Consider the following 16,634-nt stretch of genomic DNA (forward strand, 5'->3'; position numbering starts at 1 on the left):
GTTTGTGGAATTTGGAACGTTAATGGATTAATTCCCGTAAAACCGTTCAAGGCGCGAAGGATGAAAAAATCTGCTACAAATCAGGCAACTATTAGAAATTTGATTACTGCTGGGTGCTCGGTCCATTTGAAATTAGCCTCAAGGGAATTGTTTATGTAGCTTGTTTTCCGGGCGAAATGTTAGAATTGTTTAAATATTAAGCGTGTCCTGGCAATGCTTTTCACCACGTTTCTTTACGTTCTTATTCTTTAAGTCAATCGTGCGTCAATCTGCTTAGCTTATTTGTTGCCTTATAGTTTTATTTGTCATATGATGGCCTTTCTCGAGACGACACGACGAAGCGTTTTGTTTCAGCAAATGAACCATTGCATTGCAATACTTTCTGCGGAGAAAAGTTATTAGTCTGTAACATCAATCTTTCTTGTGTGTGCATTTAAGTTTTCCTTCCATTGCGTGTTCTGTAGATGTGTATGAAAGAAAACGGTCATTTTTCGCGAGTTAGCGAGGAAAGTTAAAAAAAAAAGTAGTACCGCAAAGGGACACAAAAATCCCAACAGAGCTAGCACGAGCAATTCATTTATGATTCGACTACGTATGATTTATTGTACTCTATCAACTACAGGTGCGCGGAAGTGTTAAATTGTTTTAAAAATTATCTTAGTTTTTGTTTCTCGTATCAATCGAAAACCACATTAATCGTCAGTTAAGATACTACAATTTTAAACGTTGGCTAGAGGACATTTTTAGTGAGAGTTTGTTTTTTTCTTTTTTTGTACGGCATGCGGGTTGGGGTGAAGTGAAGAGTATTCCGGTATGTGTTTTAAGTTACGAAAACAGTTTCTTTGGGTGGAATCTGTTGATAGACGCTAAAATGTGCTCGAACCATCCGATAGACACGTGTAATTTGTATTGGGAAATTAGGAAATATCTTTCAAAATTCTGCAAAGCAAGGGCAACCATCGAATGGGTAAAACTGGGAACGAACGATATAGTGAGTCTTTGTGATATGGATTTGTTATCTACTATGTTTTCGCTTTTGTTCTGCGTTTGAATGCTTTCCTACCTTAGTTTGTATGCGATCGTATTTGGTTTAAGTTAGTTCCGTTACTGGACCATGAAAAAACCCTGCAAATGTAATCCCGCCCCGTTCGACGCAATGAAAAGACACACAAACACTCCGGATGTCGTGAATGATGATGATAATGATAGATAACAATAAAGAGGATAACGGGGTGGACAGCACGGTGACTATCGATGACTCGACTATGTAGGCAGGCCCAAGGATGTAAAAAATGCAACAACAAAATGTGCAAGGGATATTACAGAATGTATTTAGCCAATTTTTCAACAGAATAAATGAACAATACTTGAAAACGAATATTAGTGTTACAACCGTAGAAAGAAAGACACAACAGACGGGCTACTTATTATTTTGGATTTCCGTTGAAGATTTTGTTAGAGAAACCCATGATGGTTTGTTTCTGCAATGCGTTGAGCCTAAGAAAACTATCCAAGTCCTGCAGCAATTTGTTTGTTTTCCGTTGAATGAAAGTCATCGAAGTAGCAACGTCACGAGCCTGATTACCATCTATTAACGTTCCCAGACGCTCAACTTCCTGCTCTATCGCAGCGAGTTGCTCTCGATGACTTCCGATGGAAGCGAACGTTTCCTTGGAGATGGTGCTCGGAGGAAGAAATGTAATCTTTTCTCGGATCACTTCGCGCAGGATCTCCATCTTGCCCTCGAGCTGGTCGAGCTGTTTGGTGATCGCAGGCGGCGCAGCGGATGTTTTATTCAATCCATGCAGCACTCCGTGTTCGAGAAGCGTTAACCGATTTAGAGATTCGTGGTACGACGCAATAGTTTTGCTGAAGAGTTCGATATCTGCTTCGATATCCTTCAGCATGATCGACCGGGCATGCTGCAGTTCCTCTTTGGCGGTGATCGTAACCAACTCGTCTGCCATTTGCATTGCTTCTATAACTAACGCGTGGTTCTCCTCATCGAAATCGTCCAAGACCACCGACATTGTTTCTGTGATTTATGTAATGGAGTACGTAATTAAAACAACTGATTTTTACACCCCGTTGGAGCTACACTGAACAAAACGCGGTTTGTTTTTGTACCGTTTCGTTTACGTTTGATTTAATTTTTGACAGACAAATGAACATCTCGATTGTTGATGTTCATTTATTATGACAAATTTATATACTTGGCAACACTGTTTAGGCCAAATTGTCATAATCCGGCATGCCCGTAGTTGATAAACATTGTGTCTTTTACATTTCCCCAAAAGGATAGTTTAACAGAATCGTAATGGAAAGTAACGTTATAATTCGCCTAGCTTGTGATAGAGTAGATATCCCGTTGTTCAACGAAGAGGAAAGGAGCCGCCGTTTGTTCACACCTGGAGAAATCGTCACGAGCGAACAAGGTTTCATGCGGTAAGTGTTTTTGTCTATACACTCGCATGTGGATTTGTTTATACTTTACGAACATTTGATTTTACGTTTACAGCGGCCATGGAACGTACATGGAAGATGAAAACATTAAATCATCCGTCGCTGGAGTGATGGTGCAGGTGAACAAGCTCATCACCGTGAAGGCGCTGAAGGGTCGGTACGTCGGCGAGATAGGAGACGTGGTGGTCGCTCGGGTTACCGAAGTCCAAGAAAAACGATGGAAAGTCGATACCAACTCTCGGCTTGATTCCGTCCTGCTGCTGTCGTCGGTCAACTTACCCGGTGGAGAGCTACGCCGCCGTGGTGTGGAGGATGAAAAGCAGATGCGAAAGTACTTGCAGGAAGGTGATTTGATATCCGCCGAAGTACAAAACGTCCACTCGGATGGAGTACTTTCGTTACACACGCGAAGCTTAAAGTATGGAAAGCTGTCCCAGGGGATTTTGATCAAGGTTTTCCCATCGTTGATCCAACGCCGGAAGACACACTTCCACAACCTACCGTGCGGTGCTTCGATAATCCTCGGAAATAACGGGTTTATATGGATATCTCCGATTACGAATGCGGAAGGTGAAGGTATGGTTAAAGAAACGAATGTTTCTGTTTTTCAATTACTGCAATTCATGAGTAATTCTAATCCTTACAGGCGCAGGAGGTTTCACACAGAACCTAGAGGACGTAGTTACTAAACAGGATCGGGAAACGATAGCACGAATCAGAAATTGCATTCTCGCTTTGGCGCACTGCAAAATGATGCTGTATGACACGAGCATACTGTTTGCATACGAAGAGTCCCTGAAATACGAAGTACATGAGCTGCTCCATCAAGAAGCCATGTCGGATGTTGCATTCCTAACTCAGCATCGTCTGGCATTATTGGAAAAATAAATATTGCTCTTTTGCTGCCTTTGATAAAAACTTTAAATTCGTCTTGATTTTTTAATCTCATCTTTTTACACTGTCATAGTTTCCATGGAAACACTGTACATCCTGTTTTTTATATATCCTTTGGATGACGGCTGGTGCGTGTGTATTGGTGCAACCTGCAGCGAGAACGAGTGTTTTTTGTTTGTTTACGAACGTCCATTAAAGCGATCAACCGAGAAAGCACAGGACGAAACAACAACAGCCTTCTGCGTAATGCTGCCATCACGCTCGCACTGATAATCGTAAACTGATACCGTGTGTGAATGTCAAACGAGAGTGTTTCCAGTTGCATCTCAGACTTTGGCCCGTTTTGCCAGCTCATTTGTGCCGTCGTTTGTTGAAGAAAATAAAGTGTTGAAAGGAGCTCTAGTCGTCCTTTAGCTTGTGCAATATAGAAGTTACGTGAAAAGCTTGCGGGACGATGGAAGGAATACTCGTGTTTGACCAGACGAACGATCTAATTTACCACACCTTCAACGAGGCAATGCGTGAGAAGATGATAAAACAGGCGTTCGATTTGGGATTGCTCGAAGAGGAAACTGTAGTAAGAAAACCGAACCTAAGGAATGCCAAACGGAGCGCCATTTATTCTGATAATATTTCTATTTGCAGTGTCCGACGCAGGAACTCAATTCGAACGTCCTGATACAGATCTTTAGCCCGCTGCTGGCATCGCAACGGATCATGATGTGCCAGTTCGACAACGCGTACACCTCGATTCAGATGGAAAACAACCTTAACATCGTCTTTGACGAGGTAAACGAGGAAACCGTACAAGTGCTCTGGCCCTTTTATTTATTTTTTTAACCGAGATTGACCACAGCAGAACGTTTTTTACAAAAGAAACCCGGAAGCATTGAAGCATGCATGTGACAAGGAACTACTGTCTGCTATACTACAAGAGAACTATACTAATTTTTGTAACATAGTTGTTATTCTTTTGTAACAGCTTGCGGAATTGGAATCTGGTTTCTTGCACATCTTGAAACGTAGTAAAATACTACTTATATTTGCGAGAAGTCATTTAGCTTCCATCTTATCCCATGTGCAGCTTATTGCAGATAAACTGATAAGCAGTGTAAACTAGAAATATTGTTTTCTTAAAAACCTGGAATATGCCCATGATCTCGCTGTAATCTGTGTACTATTACTCGTATAATCGGTTGTACTATCCTTTTATAACCGGGCAACCATCTAAACCATTTTATTCTATTTATTTCCCACAAAATAGTTTTTAGGATACGTTTTTCTAGAGATCTGCACAAAAGAAGTCGACCTGGTTAAGCGAGAGCTTGGGGCATTTATTGCATTCATTAAGTATATTTGTGGACCGAATATTTACACGTAAGTAATTCCGTCAGACGAATCGTTTCATCACAATTTTGATTGGTCCCACTTTTCTATAGGATAAAAAATGATCCATCAAAAATCGCATATCTTACCGATTTAATCGACACTTACCGTGCGCTGTACGCGACCAACCAGGGAGTCCTGATGAAAGCGATCGAGCAACTGCTGGTCAACGCGGATGTCAAGAACACGGTTGTAGCAGCACTGCAAGCGGCAACCGATCGGTTAAAGCAGGATCCACACTCCCAACGAAGCCACTCGATGCTGTTTGTCGGGAGCAAATTTCTCGCCCGATACAGCAGCAGGCAGGCACAGGAACTGGCGGCCGTAGATATGGTTTTCCTTAATCTCCTCTGTCAAATGCTCAGCCGTCGTAGTCAGCGGCGTCGTATCGAATCACAGGTGGTGTTTCTACAGGGTAGTGTCCATCAGTCGCACGCTGGTTGCGTACCCCACGTGGTCCACGTGGTCCAGCTGTTCGAAAACGTGTCGCTAGTGCTTCTGATCGAGCATGCTCATACGGCCCTAGCGAGTCACCTGTACGACGTGTACTTTGCCTTGCACAAGCTTCAAAACCTCCAGATGCAATTCGATCTGGACAATCTGCGCGGGGCATTCGATGCACTTGATACGTACGTCAAACATAGCAGCGACTCGCTGAAGAAAGTCAAATCAAATAACCCGGAGGTGGACGAAGCAATCCGAGGGTTTACTGTGAAGTGGGAAACTCTGCGTAAGAAGTACACTGACTACTTCAAGACGTCGGACAACGCGTTGATCGTGAAAATCGACTCTAACATGCCAATGTTTGTGGAGTCAGTGAAGGACTTGTTCCGATTGCTGTGCGCGGGCTGTGCCACCCTCGAGCATGGCCTACAGCGCGTCACAGATATTGCTGACACGGCGGAGGACAGCCTCGCGGAGGTGTTTCACTTTCTGCACGCCAAATCCCAGAAAAACTTCACCATGGGATCATATCCTTTTCAAAATGTCACGATTTTTAAATAACTTGTATCTATACTACCTGTTTGCTAGGTCATTTTCCTTAGCTTCTCTTTTGCTCTTTGCTTGTACGTATATGGAAGAGTTCCCGGGTATGGTACATTTCATGCACATCGATAGATATAATGGGAGAATAGTTGCTCCATCCCTTGACGACCAGGATCCCTCGGATATACTCAAAGATAGGGTAAGTATCACATAATTAGCATTTCGGAGGTGATGTCCGATAGGCATAACTATTGCCTTAGTTCTGCCTAAGTCCATATCCAACAATAAATTTTCAGTTCTATGGAATGTACAGTAAAAAAAACTGAAACATAACCAATAGCGCTTTAAATTACCGATCCCTGTTTCTTTTAACCTTAACCCTCTGACAGTCTAAATTAATACTGATACCGTTGGGGCATTGGTTCCATGCGTCAGTTCATTAACTGAAGACGCCGTATGTCGGTCATTTTTATCAATATGTCATAGCTGATTTTTTTAATCTCGACAATTACTGGCACTCTTTTGTGCTAACCGATTGAGTACATTTCCATCCGGTTCTTATCAAATGCACAAAAATACCCGGCATGAATGCCGGTATAGATTTCGGGATGTTGGCCTGATTTTTTTAACTGAACTCTTAAAGACCCAGTGTTCTAACTGAACTACTCAATAAATCATCAATATTTTGAATTGCATTATACAGCTTTTTAGGTGAAAAATTTAATAATTCAGTATCACTGTTACAAGCAATAATCCTTTTTTTCCTTCAAATTAGCTTTCTGAATAATATATTTTTCTCGAGAACAAAAAATGTCAACGCTTTGGTTGATAAAAAAGAGTTGTAATAACAACGATTTCAAGTTTTAAGTCTTGTCTTTTAAGTGTAATTAGATTGAAAAAAGTGTCCGAGACCCACTTCTGATGGACGAAATAAAAAATCACAACAACGCACAAGAAGTTTAAAGCCAGGTTAAAACCGACAAAGTGGTCGTTAAAACGGTTTATACCAAAAAGATGTATTTTTAAAACAGTATATCATCATTTGCTTGTATTTTTGATTATTTCGTTTACGCACAATATAGTGTAAATGTTTAAATTTACTTTTTTCTTGTCCTTTCAAGGGTTGACAATGATTTCGTGAGTAATCAATCTTTGCTACCGATCGTTGCTTCATTCCATAGGTTTGGTCGATGGTGGATTTTTCCCGCACCTATCTGGACAAAGGTTACATGTCGATGATCTGGAAGGATGTTACGTTCAGCTACGCGTATTTCGTATGGTTCGAGGACGAGCACGGCACGACCCTGAAGCCGAACGAACCCCCGAACCATGGCGCTGGGCTACCGGCAACAAAGCCTTCCCTGGTCGCCGGCATCCTTGCGGGAGACTACTATCAGTAAGTAATAGATTTTAACTAGCCTTCCATATGTAATGGTGGTTGTTTGTCGCTTTCTTTGCATTGTAAATGGATAGGCGTTTGATTGAAACCTGCTTCCCGAGGACACCGTCGAGCAAGGTTCGTTGCTACGAACTGTTTCTCGTGCATCTCGGACTCGTCACATCCACGATCGTGCTTGAGCATTGCCGCCGGTTAGCCGTTACCATAACCGATCTCACTGGATGCATCGGGAACCCAATTGATCTGCTCTAAATTGGCAACTTTGAGTTGTACTTCTGAGGAGATGGAAGAATAGCAACCCCTCTACACCCGACTCGGTGGGGTTCAAGGCAAAGATATACTCAGCGCAGTGGCTGTAGTCATACTACTAGCCGGCCGTATGTAGTGTTCTCACCTAGCGTTTATTTATTGAAGTAGTCAGTGCTGCCTAGCGGTCATTACTACTACCACCTCCACCACCACTAGAACCACCATCGTATTTATGTAGTTGATATTCTCATACTCAAACAACCTCCCTCAATTCCCCTACCACTTTCGCTCATCGACGTTGTGGCCGCCGTCGTTGCTATATTGCGGCACAAAGAAACTGCAACACTAAAACGAACGTTTGTCGCAACGAAAGCTCCACCGAAAACTGCACCAATGGATACAGATACCGATCGTCTAACCTTTTCCCCAACCCCCTACTAGATTGTGCTCGTTTCCCTTGGCTACTAACGAACCGTTTGCATTCCATTAGTAAGTAGAATAAACTGTATGTTGTGCAACTGGAACATTGTAAAGAGTTCGATGCGAGCTGCAGTTCGTTTTATTTATATATCACATGCGATTGATGACCGGACGTTGATTGACTTATTCGTCGGCTTATTTTAAAATTTCAAATACTAGAAAAGTTTTGGTTTTGCATTTTTAACTTTATTTGTACGAAATATTTTTTTTTTTTTCATACGAGGGTGTATTTTTTATGAAATGTTTAAAAACGGTTGAACTCTCAATAGAGAAATGATAGCAAATTTTACAGTACAGTTCCATTGAATGCTTGACAACGTGACATGTACGTTTTGGAAACAAAATAAAACTGCTCCAATACTTTTAACGGTTGGTTAAAAAATCCTTCAACTACTTGTCCCTCGACAAATGCCCATTGCGAAGGTCAGTTAAACCGCTCGGATGACATGTAGCACTATTACGCGTGGCTGTCGTAAGCGAAACCCAGCGCTTGGGATTCACCACGAAAACCTCACTCAGCGCTCGACGGCGCTTAATAGGTCTGATTAGTGTTGATAAGACTTAATTGCACCTCCAGTAGGTGGTCGCGACATGTGCTGCTGGTGCAATTGCAACACGGCAACGGCACAATGATGGTGCTGGTATGACGAGCATGGTCTGGAGGTAGTGGTGGTGGTGGTGGTGGTGACGATGGTCGTCAAAGACGTCCTCTCGCACCATATCATCTCGGAGGACTGCGGAAGCTTTGTTTGTTTGTACTCGATGGCAGTTGATGGCACGGGATAATTATAATATTCATCCACATCGTTGATAGCGATAGGAGAGCAGGGTTGCATTTGGAGCCGAACGTGGCCTATCCACGTGCGCTCGTGAAATGATGCGTGTCTGTAGGACATCTCACACATCTTGATTTGTAGATTGTTGAAAATACTTAGCGATGATGTTTGCTCTTAAATGATTATAACTGAACATTACATAAAAATGGCAGTTCAGAAAAATCAGATATGCTCATTCTCGTTGCATCATAGTTTGCATCATGCATCGAGGTGTGATGCAAGTGCCACGTGTTAACTGAATCACCAACTACATGGGCATACGAAAATTTTGAATTAACTATAACTATATTTTATAGTCGAAGTGACTTTGTTCTGGAGTTTGTACACAAACCCATACCTTTCTTCTATGGACAGCTGAGCAGAAGACTTTCAAACGACATATTTTTTTAAACTTTCTCTCTCCCGCTCGTGTGTTCGTTTACTAACATCCATCCATCCTGATCTCGTGCATGGTTCGAGCGCTCGTGTAAATAGTGCTCTGCGGATCGCCAAAACCCGAGACTACTACGGACGCTGCCAGATGCCTTTGGTCTGACCCCGGTCACTAGTGTTTCCGCTAGTGTGCGTCTTTTCGGACGGTTTTTCGGTTCGATCCCGTCGGTCGGCCAGTCAGTCGAAGCTATCCGTCTACTTGGTGTGATCGTGCGAGCGCGGGTTGAAAAAGAAAGGCCAAAAGAATCGCATAAATCATCCGATTGAAGAGGAATAGTTTTTCATCGCTCCATAAATTGGTTGGTAATTTTGTTTTGCAAAAGTGGGGTAGAAATATACTATCTTGGAAAAAGTGTACGATCGTTTTCGCTGAGAATTGTTAAGCTGGGAGAGTTTTCGCAACCGCTGGCCAGTGCTCGATCGGCGATCAGCATCTTCAAGTGGTAAAGTGGATCGATTGTGTAACGTTTTTTTAGTTGTTTCGTTTTGCGCTGTGAAAGTTGACCTCTTTTATGTAGCTGTTGAAATGAAATTGTGATCAATTACAGTGAGGATTGTGCTGAAAAAAGTGAAACCAGAAATCGGTCAAATAAAACAGCACTGAACCCTAACATTCAGCTGATAAATATTCAAAAATTTTAAATCAAATGCCTTTATACAATTTTTATATTTTGAAAAATTGATAAATTTATCTTGCCTATTATAAGCATAATTAATTTTCCTTCCTGTTTCCCAAGATCGTAACTTTCAATGCCACAAAGGTAGTGAATTTATGTAACCAACCGTCGATTGCTTACCCTGCCTTGCACTTGAACCAGTGCGCTGCATCCTTTCGCCTTGGGCAAACACTCGTCTGTCATCAGGTTAGGAGATCACTTGATCGACTCGTCGGAGAGGACAAATTGTAGCCACCGAACAACACAAGCTTGTAGCAAAACAATTTCAACATTGTTCATCAAGAAGACGACCCTTATATTTGTGACAGTGTTTGTGTGTTTATGTGAAATTGCCCGACCCTATCGAGTGCGAAGAAACGGCATCGTATCGATCCACTAACGTAACGGTTTCGGTAAGTGCGTTTTTCACGCGATTAGTCCGATCAACCCCAAACCAAAACCGTCAATCACGATCGCTGCACGCCAAAGTTGGTGTGCAAGTGTCCGCCAAAGACGTGTACTACCAAGTTACAGTGTGAGTGTGCCAAGGAGGGGGTGTCCTGTTGAAAACAAAAATAATCAAGCGCCATAACAGTGCCCAAATCTGCAGAGTGTGTGTGTTTCCGTGTATTCTAGCGTGTCGCGAGTTGGTCATTTGGAAGAATTTTCGAAAGTCCTTACATAATTGTGCGGTCACACAATTTGCACCGGCTCGGTTTGTGTCGGCGAAATTAACTGCTGTTTTTTCTGCTCTCCGTTACGGTTTCTGGATACTCCGCGGCAAAGTTAAGGAACAACCGGCCAAGGTCACCCGATACCAAAATGGACGTCCTCGAGGAGGTAAGTAAAGAAAACCGAAGGAAAGTAAACCGGGTAATGATTTCAAGTAAACTGTAGCCATAAAAGAACCATTGAGGCGCCTCCACCAAATCCTACTGGGAATGGTGGGTGTGGCGAATGGTCCGTAATCATGCTTCAACAATCTGGTTCGGCTCGAAAGGGCAGGCAAACAGTCTTATCGTGCGCCGATTAGATGTCATATGGTCACAGTGATAGAGCGGTCCAAAGAGTGAATGTTTGTCATTGCCTTTCCATCTGATCGATGTGCCAGTTTTTCGCTACCTTTATCACCTATTATTTTATCGATGGAATAATGCCGTTTGGCATGAACCATTATGATGAAGCTGAGTATAAAGCATTATAAAGCAGCATTAGCAAAAGAGGGTATTCGCTATTTTGTTATGTTCACTATATTTTATTCAATTTTTTTTTGAGATTGCGCTGATCGTACTATTAAAATAAATTGTCATTTTAAATATTGGGAAAACGTTTTTGGAAACTTAAGCTTAAGTTAATGTAACAAAATGTTTCCGTTTTACATATAGTATTGTGATCAGGATTCACGAATAAGCTTTTTATTGGTTTGGTATCATCCAATTATTGTATTTCTGATAATACGATCACCTTCATTGCGCCATTAAACATTTGCTGGTATATTCTAAAGTGGGGGCATAAAACTGAATCGCAAAGAAGACATTCCTTGCAATTCCATTGCATCCGCCATAGTATCGCCGATAAGTCACGGAACAGATAGCTGGGCAAATGAAACAATTAGCAGCAAATTATTGCTCACACAAGTGCCAGATGACGCAGGCAAGTGATTGAAAAATGGCCCACCTTGCGCCTTTATCGGCAGGCAATAGAGAAAAAAACTAAACGAAACTATTGAACTACGCGCAGTTTGATAAGCGATTTTATGGGCGGTTTTATCTTGAGGAATGTTACTGGTTCTAAATTTAGCGAGTCTGCTTAATAATTTGCAACCATTGGCTCCGGTTTTTAGCAGAAACGAGCAATGACTGTATTGATTTTTTTATAAGTATCGTGCTTTCATATTTTTTGATTTCAGTTTCTTTCCAACAAAAAGTGTTTAGCTTGAAGGTGCCGGAAAAAATTAAATTGAAAGTGGTTTGACGATTTCAAAGTTTTTGAAACTCTATCAGCAAGATCGCAAAAATTGGAAGAAAATGAAACTACACGTGTTGGTTTAAACTACAACCATTGTGCAATATTTGAACTGAACGCCCAGCGGCTTGCAACATACTGATGCAATGTTTCGGCCAATGTCGCTGTCCGTCATCGGCGTCAGCCTGCTTCAAGGGTTGCAGAAGCGTGCCGTATGGTAGAGGGAAAGCGCACGAGAGAAATCTCGCATTCCAGTGGAAAGCGGCTGCGAGGTCTTGGGCAGCAGCACCAAGAATGGCCACTACCAAACAATTTCGTTTGACAAATGGCTTCAAACAAATTCGCTGGAATGTGGTGAAATCGTTAGAACGGTGCCTGCAACTCGAAGACGCCAGACGAAATGCAATAGAATGAGGAAGAAATAAGCCGAGACGTAATATCGATTTAAAATACAAGCAGGATGAGTCGGCCTTTTTTTATTTCAATGTAAATTTCAGTGTCAAATTGATACGATTTGATTTTAAAAATAACAAAACTGTTCATTTTTACCGTTAAGCATTAATGTGGTTTGACATTACGCGATGAAGTGTTTTTTTTTCTTTAAAAGGGTAACCCCCGCGTTTGTTGTGACGTCAGCAGATAGAGCCGGCTGTCTCGCCTTTCCCTTGGGGTGACTTTTGGAGGTGTGTCTGGTGTGCGATTGCGCACTATGTTCGTCTGCTTATGTGTGTTTGTTGTTCTGCTCGCGTCGACATGATAGTGTTGACTTTGCATGGCGTGCATGTGGGGAAAGAAAGGAAAAAAAAACTACTGTGCCTTATGAATCTTTTGACGAGATTCATTCATATGAATCTTTCACCTAAAATTCATACATATCAAAATATTCATGATATTTTTTTGGATTCGAATCATAAAACATTGACGAATCTTTCGAAACCTTGATGAATCTTCGTGATTCTTTAATTGACGTAGATTAAAAGAGAGTTCTTTGCTCCTATTTCATGTATGTTTCGTGCTTTACTTTCCTGAATCCTTTCATGAATCAGAGTCGGAACTACATAACTCTAGAAATAACATTAATCACCAGATATGGACAGGTGTTGTGTGTGCCTCTGAAACGAGACAGCGTCGACAGGATCCTGTGTGTTCGGAAAAACTTTAAACTACACCGACAAAAGGCGCGCGCATCAATTGCAACTGGTCATGAATGAACTGCACGTTGGCTGACGTATCCACTGCAATCGATTGCATTTCTTGTTGATCATATGAGGTATTTAGCGCTACGCTAGTTTTCTAGATTTTTGATAGTATTATAACTGTGCCTCACTGCACATGCAGCTTAGGGCATTTCAATTTGTGAGCCGTAATTTGTTTGAAAATGCATTTTCAATTGCTTAAGCAAAGTGTCACCTTACAGATGGAACACTGGCGCATGCGAATGCATCTCCCCATGTGTTGTGTGAAAATTGTAATCGATGTAGGCCGTTTGTATTGGTGGTTGCATTGCGTTGTCGGATATCTTGCACCGCTTTACAGTAGTGTATGTTTGCCCCGATAACTTCATCACTCACACTCAGATGCCCCATTGCTCCCAGCTAACATTTTAGGTCATATTTCATATCGGAATGACAAGCACGCGCTCGGAAGTGAAATACAGTCTGTTCCCGAGTTACGCGGATTATGGGGACCAGAGAAATCCGCGTATCTCGAATTTCCGCGTATCTCGAATATTGCTTGACACATAGTTTATACTAGGAGTTAAGAGATCGAGCTCTTGTGTACATGCATAATAGAATATTCAAAAATTTTCTTTGTTCATTAATATGAATGCAATGCAAGCGTATTCAAACAACATAAATTGCAGCAAACGAAATAAAAAGCGTAAGTTATGCAAATGTGTAATTGCATATTACACATATGCATAAAGTGTAATTTACATATTTATTAGTGTGGTTGTACATCTCAGGAATTTAAATCGATGTAATAAACCCAATCTACTGTCAAACTTTGAAAACCGCGTATCTCCGAATCCGCGTAAGTCGAGAACCGCGTAACTCGAGAACAGACTGTACCAAGCAATTTGTAAACATTATATACAACCAACCAACCAGGGACATTAAACTAGGGAGAGCCACCTCGACATTAAATTAATACAATATTAAATTAAGAATGTCAAATACTTTCTTTTAAGTATGTCAAAAACAAAGGATTCAATCATTTTAATTTGATTTGAAGGTAAAAGAGTAAATGAGGCCCCGGCCGCCATGTTTTCGATCGTGGCTACACCTCTTGTGGACGTTTAAACTGAATGTATGCAATTGGTGATACATTAATTCGTTAAATTCAACCAACGAGTATTTGAACCGTAGTGTGTACCGTTAATTTCGGCTACGCAATCAATCTAGGGGGTGCGGTATGAGGGGGGCCCACGGGCCCCCCTTATTTCTCAAAACTATAACAAACTCTCTTTTTCGGTAAACCTAGCGCAGTCCGCTCGCTTCGCTCGCTGCGGGCGCGCCGCCGTTTCCAAATCATTTCTTCGGCTAAACCCACTGTTTCACGCTGTCCATCATGTGTGGTATAGTTTACTTACTAGTAACTTAACATGTAAAAGTATATTAACCCGCATTCAACCACCACCGCGTGATTAGTTTAAACCGTTATGGTCTTTTAAGCGAACCGTTAGCGTTCAAAAATTCGAAACGAATGCATGTGTCGCGCTTTGCATAGCTTCAGGCGCTTAATGTGAACCAGTAGGAAGAGGAGAATCTAGCCCGGGGCCTCATTTACTCTTTTACCGATTTGAATAAAAGCATAGAGGGGAATTCAAAAATTTTAAGTTAGACACTTTTTTTTACCCATTAGAAAGAGTTCTTTAATGTACTATAATAAGGTGATTTTTGTATATTTTTACATTTACACTATCCTTCCGCATAAAATCGGGGTTAGCACATTGCTGCAAAGAAATTCTTCCACCTCAACTGAAACATTTTAATTTGACAGATAAAATATGGCTAGCGTTTCAGATGTCAAAAACATTGTTCTCTGGCAATTTTGTTACATGGGCCAAAGCTAGGGGATTCCTTCCGAAGAACATCTGAACAGCCCCCAAGTGGTGGTCGGTAGGGGGTTGGTTTTTCCATAATTCGGTGCCACGGCTCGTCGGACTTTACAACCCTCCAAAGTGCGTTTCTTGTCCACATCTTACGCACACCGAAAAACCCGTCAAATACGCCCTTGCGCGAGTATGTGTTGCTTTCGACATGTGTGTGCTTGCCAACACATTCTCCATCTTTCCACGTGAATGAGCGAGTGAGCGAGCGAGCGTGTGAGTAAGCAAGTGACAGCGCGAGCGAGCGAGCGCGACACCGCGGAGCCAAGGTGACCTTACTGGACAAATTTTCCATAAAAATATTCATCGCGCTCGCGATTAGTTGTTTTTGACACACCGGTATCGACGGCGGTGACACGACGCAGCGTGTTTTGTTCAGCGAGGGATTGCAATTCAGAAAGTGTGTAGTGGCCTCACCTTTCCAGGTGCTTTGCTAGCGTGTAGCAAGTTTCGATTGTTTCGTAGCAATCGGCCTTACAAAAGGACTACTTTTCGTTCGGTGGTGGACAAAACGTCCCTTGCAACGATTGCGTGGCGGAAATGTGGGCGTAGTGTAAAAAGAAAAACAACATCCCTTTAACAGTTGTCAGAGCGTAGCGGAGCCCGTTGGGGCAGAAGATGAGAGTTTGATTCCTTCAAATAGCAGCAATTTTCTCCAAACACCCCCTAAACCACCCATTCTTTAACGAGCGAAAAACAGGTGTTGTGCAATTTGGTTCGGTCAAAATGGAACAAGGAAAAACAAAACACGTTATCCGAAATCGCGTAACCGTGAACCGGATGTGGAGATGATCTTGTACTGCTGCTGGTGCATTATGCTGATGTGGTGTTGTGAAAAGCGAAACGTTCAAACGTCATCGAAATAGGCACATAACCATCTCCAATGCACACCCGATCGCCTAACAACGAACACACGAGAGAAAATCATCTCGATGGGTCGTCGTGTTTGTCGTCGCGTGTCGTTGTTTCGCGGGTATATCACCGTCAACAACTATCAGCGAATCGTGGATTTTTGAGTCGTTGAAAAGTGTCTTTACTTTTCTTCACTTTTCACCCCCCGCTAAATCGTCCATCTCACTCTCCAAGTGGGCTCTCTCTCTCCCTATTTCACTCTTTCTCCTGCATCATTGCACGCCACGCGGAATTTACGCGACAAGCTGGTTGTTATCGTCCGCGAATCGTTTTTTTCTCTTTTCTAATAACTTTCTAACCTTCTTCCTTCCTCGGTTCTCGATCCGCCCTTTCCCTTTTTTGCGCCACTTTCCTTTCTCCCGCGTCAAAGTCGGTAGCCACGAACACTATTCGCTACGGAATATGTGACCATAGTTAGAACAGTTCGTAACAAAGTTTATTTAAAACTTTGAAACCTATGGACTGTGTGTGAAAATGTGAGTCCTAAAATCGAGAGTTGTTTTCTTCCAGTTGTAGGCATTTTACAGCCACCCAATCCCCCCACACAGAAGTGAACGGACGAGAAAGTGTATGCGTGTGCTGGTTTTTCTTGGTGTTCCTCTAATCTTGAAGGCACAAACAGTGTTGCAGTGTGTGCTTCTAATACTCGCCGTTGGTGCCACTGTTTGACGAAAAGAAAGTTTCCCCGCTTCTCAAACACCACCCGCGGGTTTATCGCACACCGAACAAAACGGGCAATAGGAATAGAACCAAGCACCACCAAAAACAACGACGGCGGCCAGCAACGAAAGCTGATAACGGCGCGGCAAACGTTCTGATAGGAAACAGCATCCACGTAGTGTCGACACGCGGAACCCTCAACT

The 16,634-nt window shown here is 42.3% G+C and overlaps 2 protein-coding genes across 2 annotated transcripts; both read left to right on the forward strand.

The window, feature by feature from the left end:
* Window positions 1-2,259: 2,259 nt before the first annotated feature.
* On the forward strand, window positions 2,260-3,380 carry LOC131287577 (exosome complex component RRP4). Its single transcript, XM_058316640.1, has 3 exons — window positions 2,260-2,445; window positions 2,519-3,039; window positions 3,110-3,380. Exons 1-3 carry the CDS (start codon window positions 2,318-2,320, stop codon window positions 3,349-3,351), a joined length of 891 nt encoding a protein of 296 aa, XP_058172623.1. The 5' UTR covers window positions 2,260-2,317; the 3' UTR covers window positions 3,352-3,380.
* A 374-nt stretch (window positions 3,381-3,754) lies between these two features.
* On the forward strand, window positions 3,755-7,710 carry LOC131287717 (BLOC-3 complex member HPS1). Its single transcript, XM_058316794.1, has 7 exons — window positions 3,755-3,934; window positions 4,003-4,146; window positions 4,622-4,734; window positions 4,797-5,714; window positions 5,815-5,929; window positions 6,912-7,126; window positions 7,204-7,710. Exons 1-7 carry the CDS (start codon window positions 3,812-3,814, stop codon window positions 7,379-7,381), a joined length of 1,806 nt encoding a protein of 601 aa, XP_058172777.1. The 5' UTR covers window positions 3,755-3,811; the 3' UTR covers window positions 7,382-7,710.
* Window positions 7,711-16,634: the final 8,924 nt, after the last annotated feature.

Source organism: Anopheles ziemanni, chromosome 3 (genome assembly GCF_943734765.1).
Source record: "Anopheles ziemanni chromosome 3, idAnoZiCoDA_A2_x.2, whole genome shotgun sequence".
Taxonomy (NCBI): domain Eukaryota; kingdom Metazoa; phylum Arthropoda; class Insecta; order Diptera; family Culicidae; genus Anopheles; species Anopheles ziemanni.

Excerpts from the sequence above, each read along its gene's own strand:
- LOC131287577 (XM_058316640.1), top strand. The coding sequence starts at position 2,318 with ATGGAAAGTAACGTTATAATTCGCCTAGCTTGTGATAGAGTAGATATC. Across the intron at positions 2,446-2,518 it reads AGCGAACAAGGTTTCATGCG|CGGCCATGGAACGTACATGG; the intron begins GTAAGTGTTTTT and ends TTACGTTTACAG. Across the intron at positions 3,040-3,109 it reads TACGAATGCGGAAGGTGAAG|GCGCAGGAGGTTTCACACAG; the intron begins GTATGGTTAAAG and ends TAATCCTTACAG.
- LOC131287717 (XM_058316794.1), top strand. The coding sequence starts at position 3,812 with ATGGAAGGAATACTCGTGTTTGACCAGACGAACGATCTAATTTACCAC. Across the intron at positions 3,935-4,002 it reads TGCTCGAAGAGGAAACTGTA|TGTCCGACGCAGGAACTCAA; the intron begins GTAAGAAAACCG and ends TTCTATTTGCAG. Across the intron at positions 4,147-4,621 it reads TTAACATCGTCTTTGACGAG|TTTTTAGGATACGTTTTTCT; the intron begins GTAAACGAGGAA and ends CCCACAAAATAG.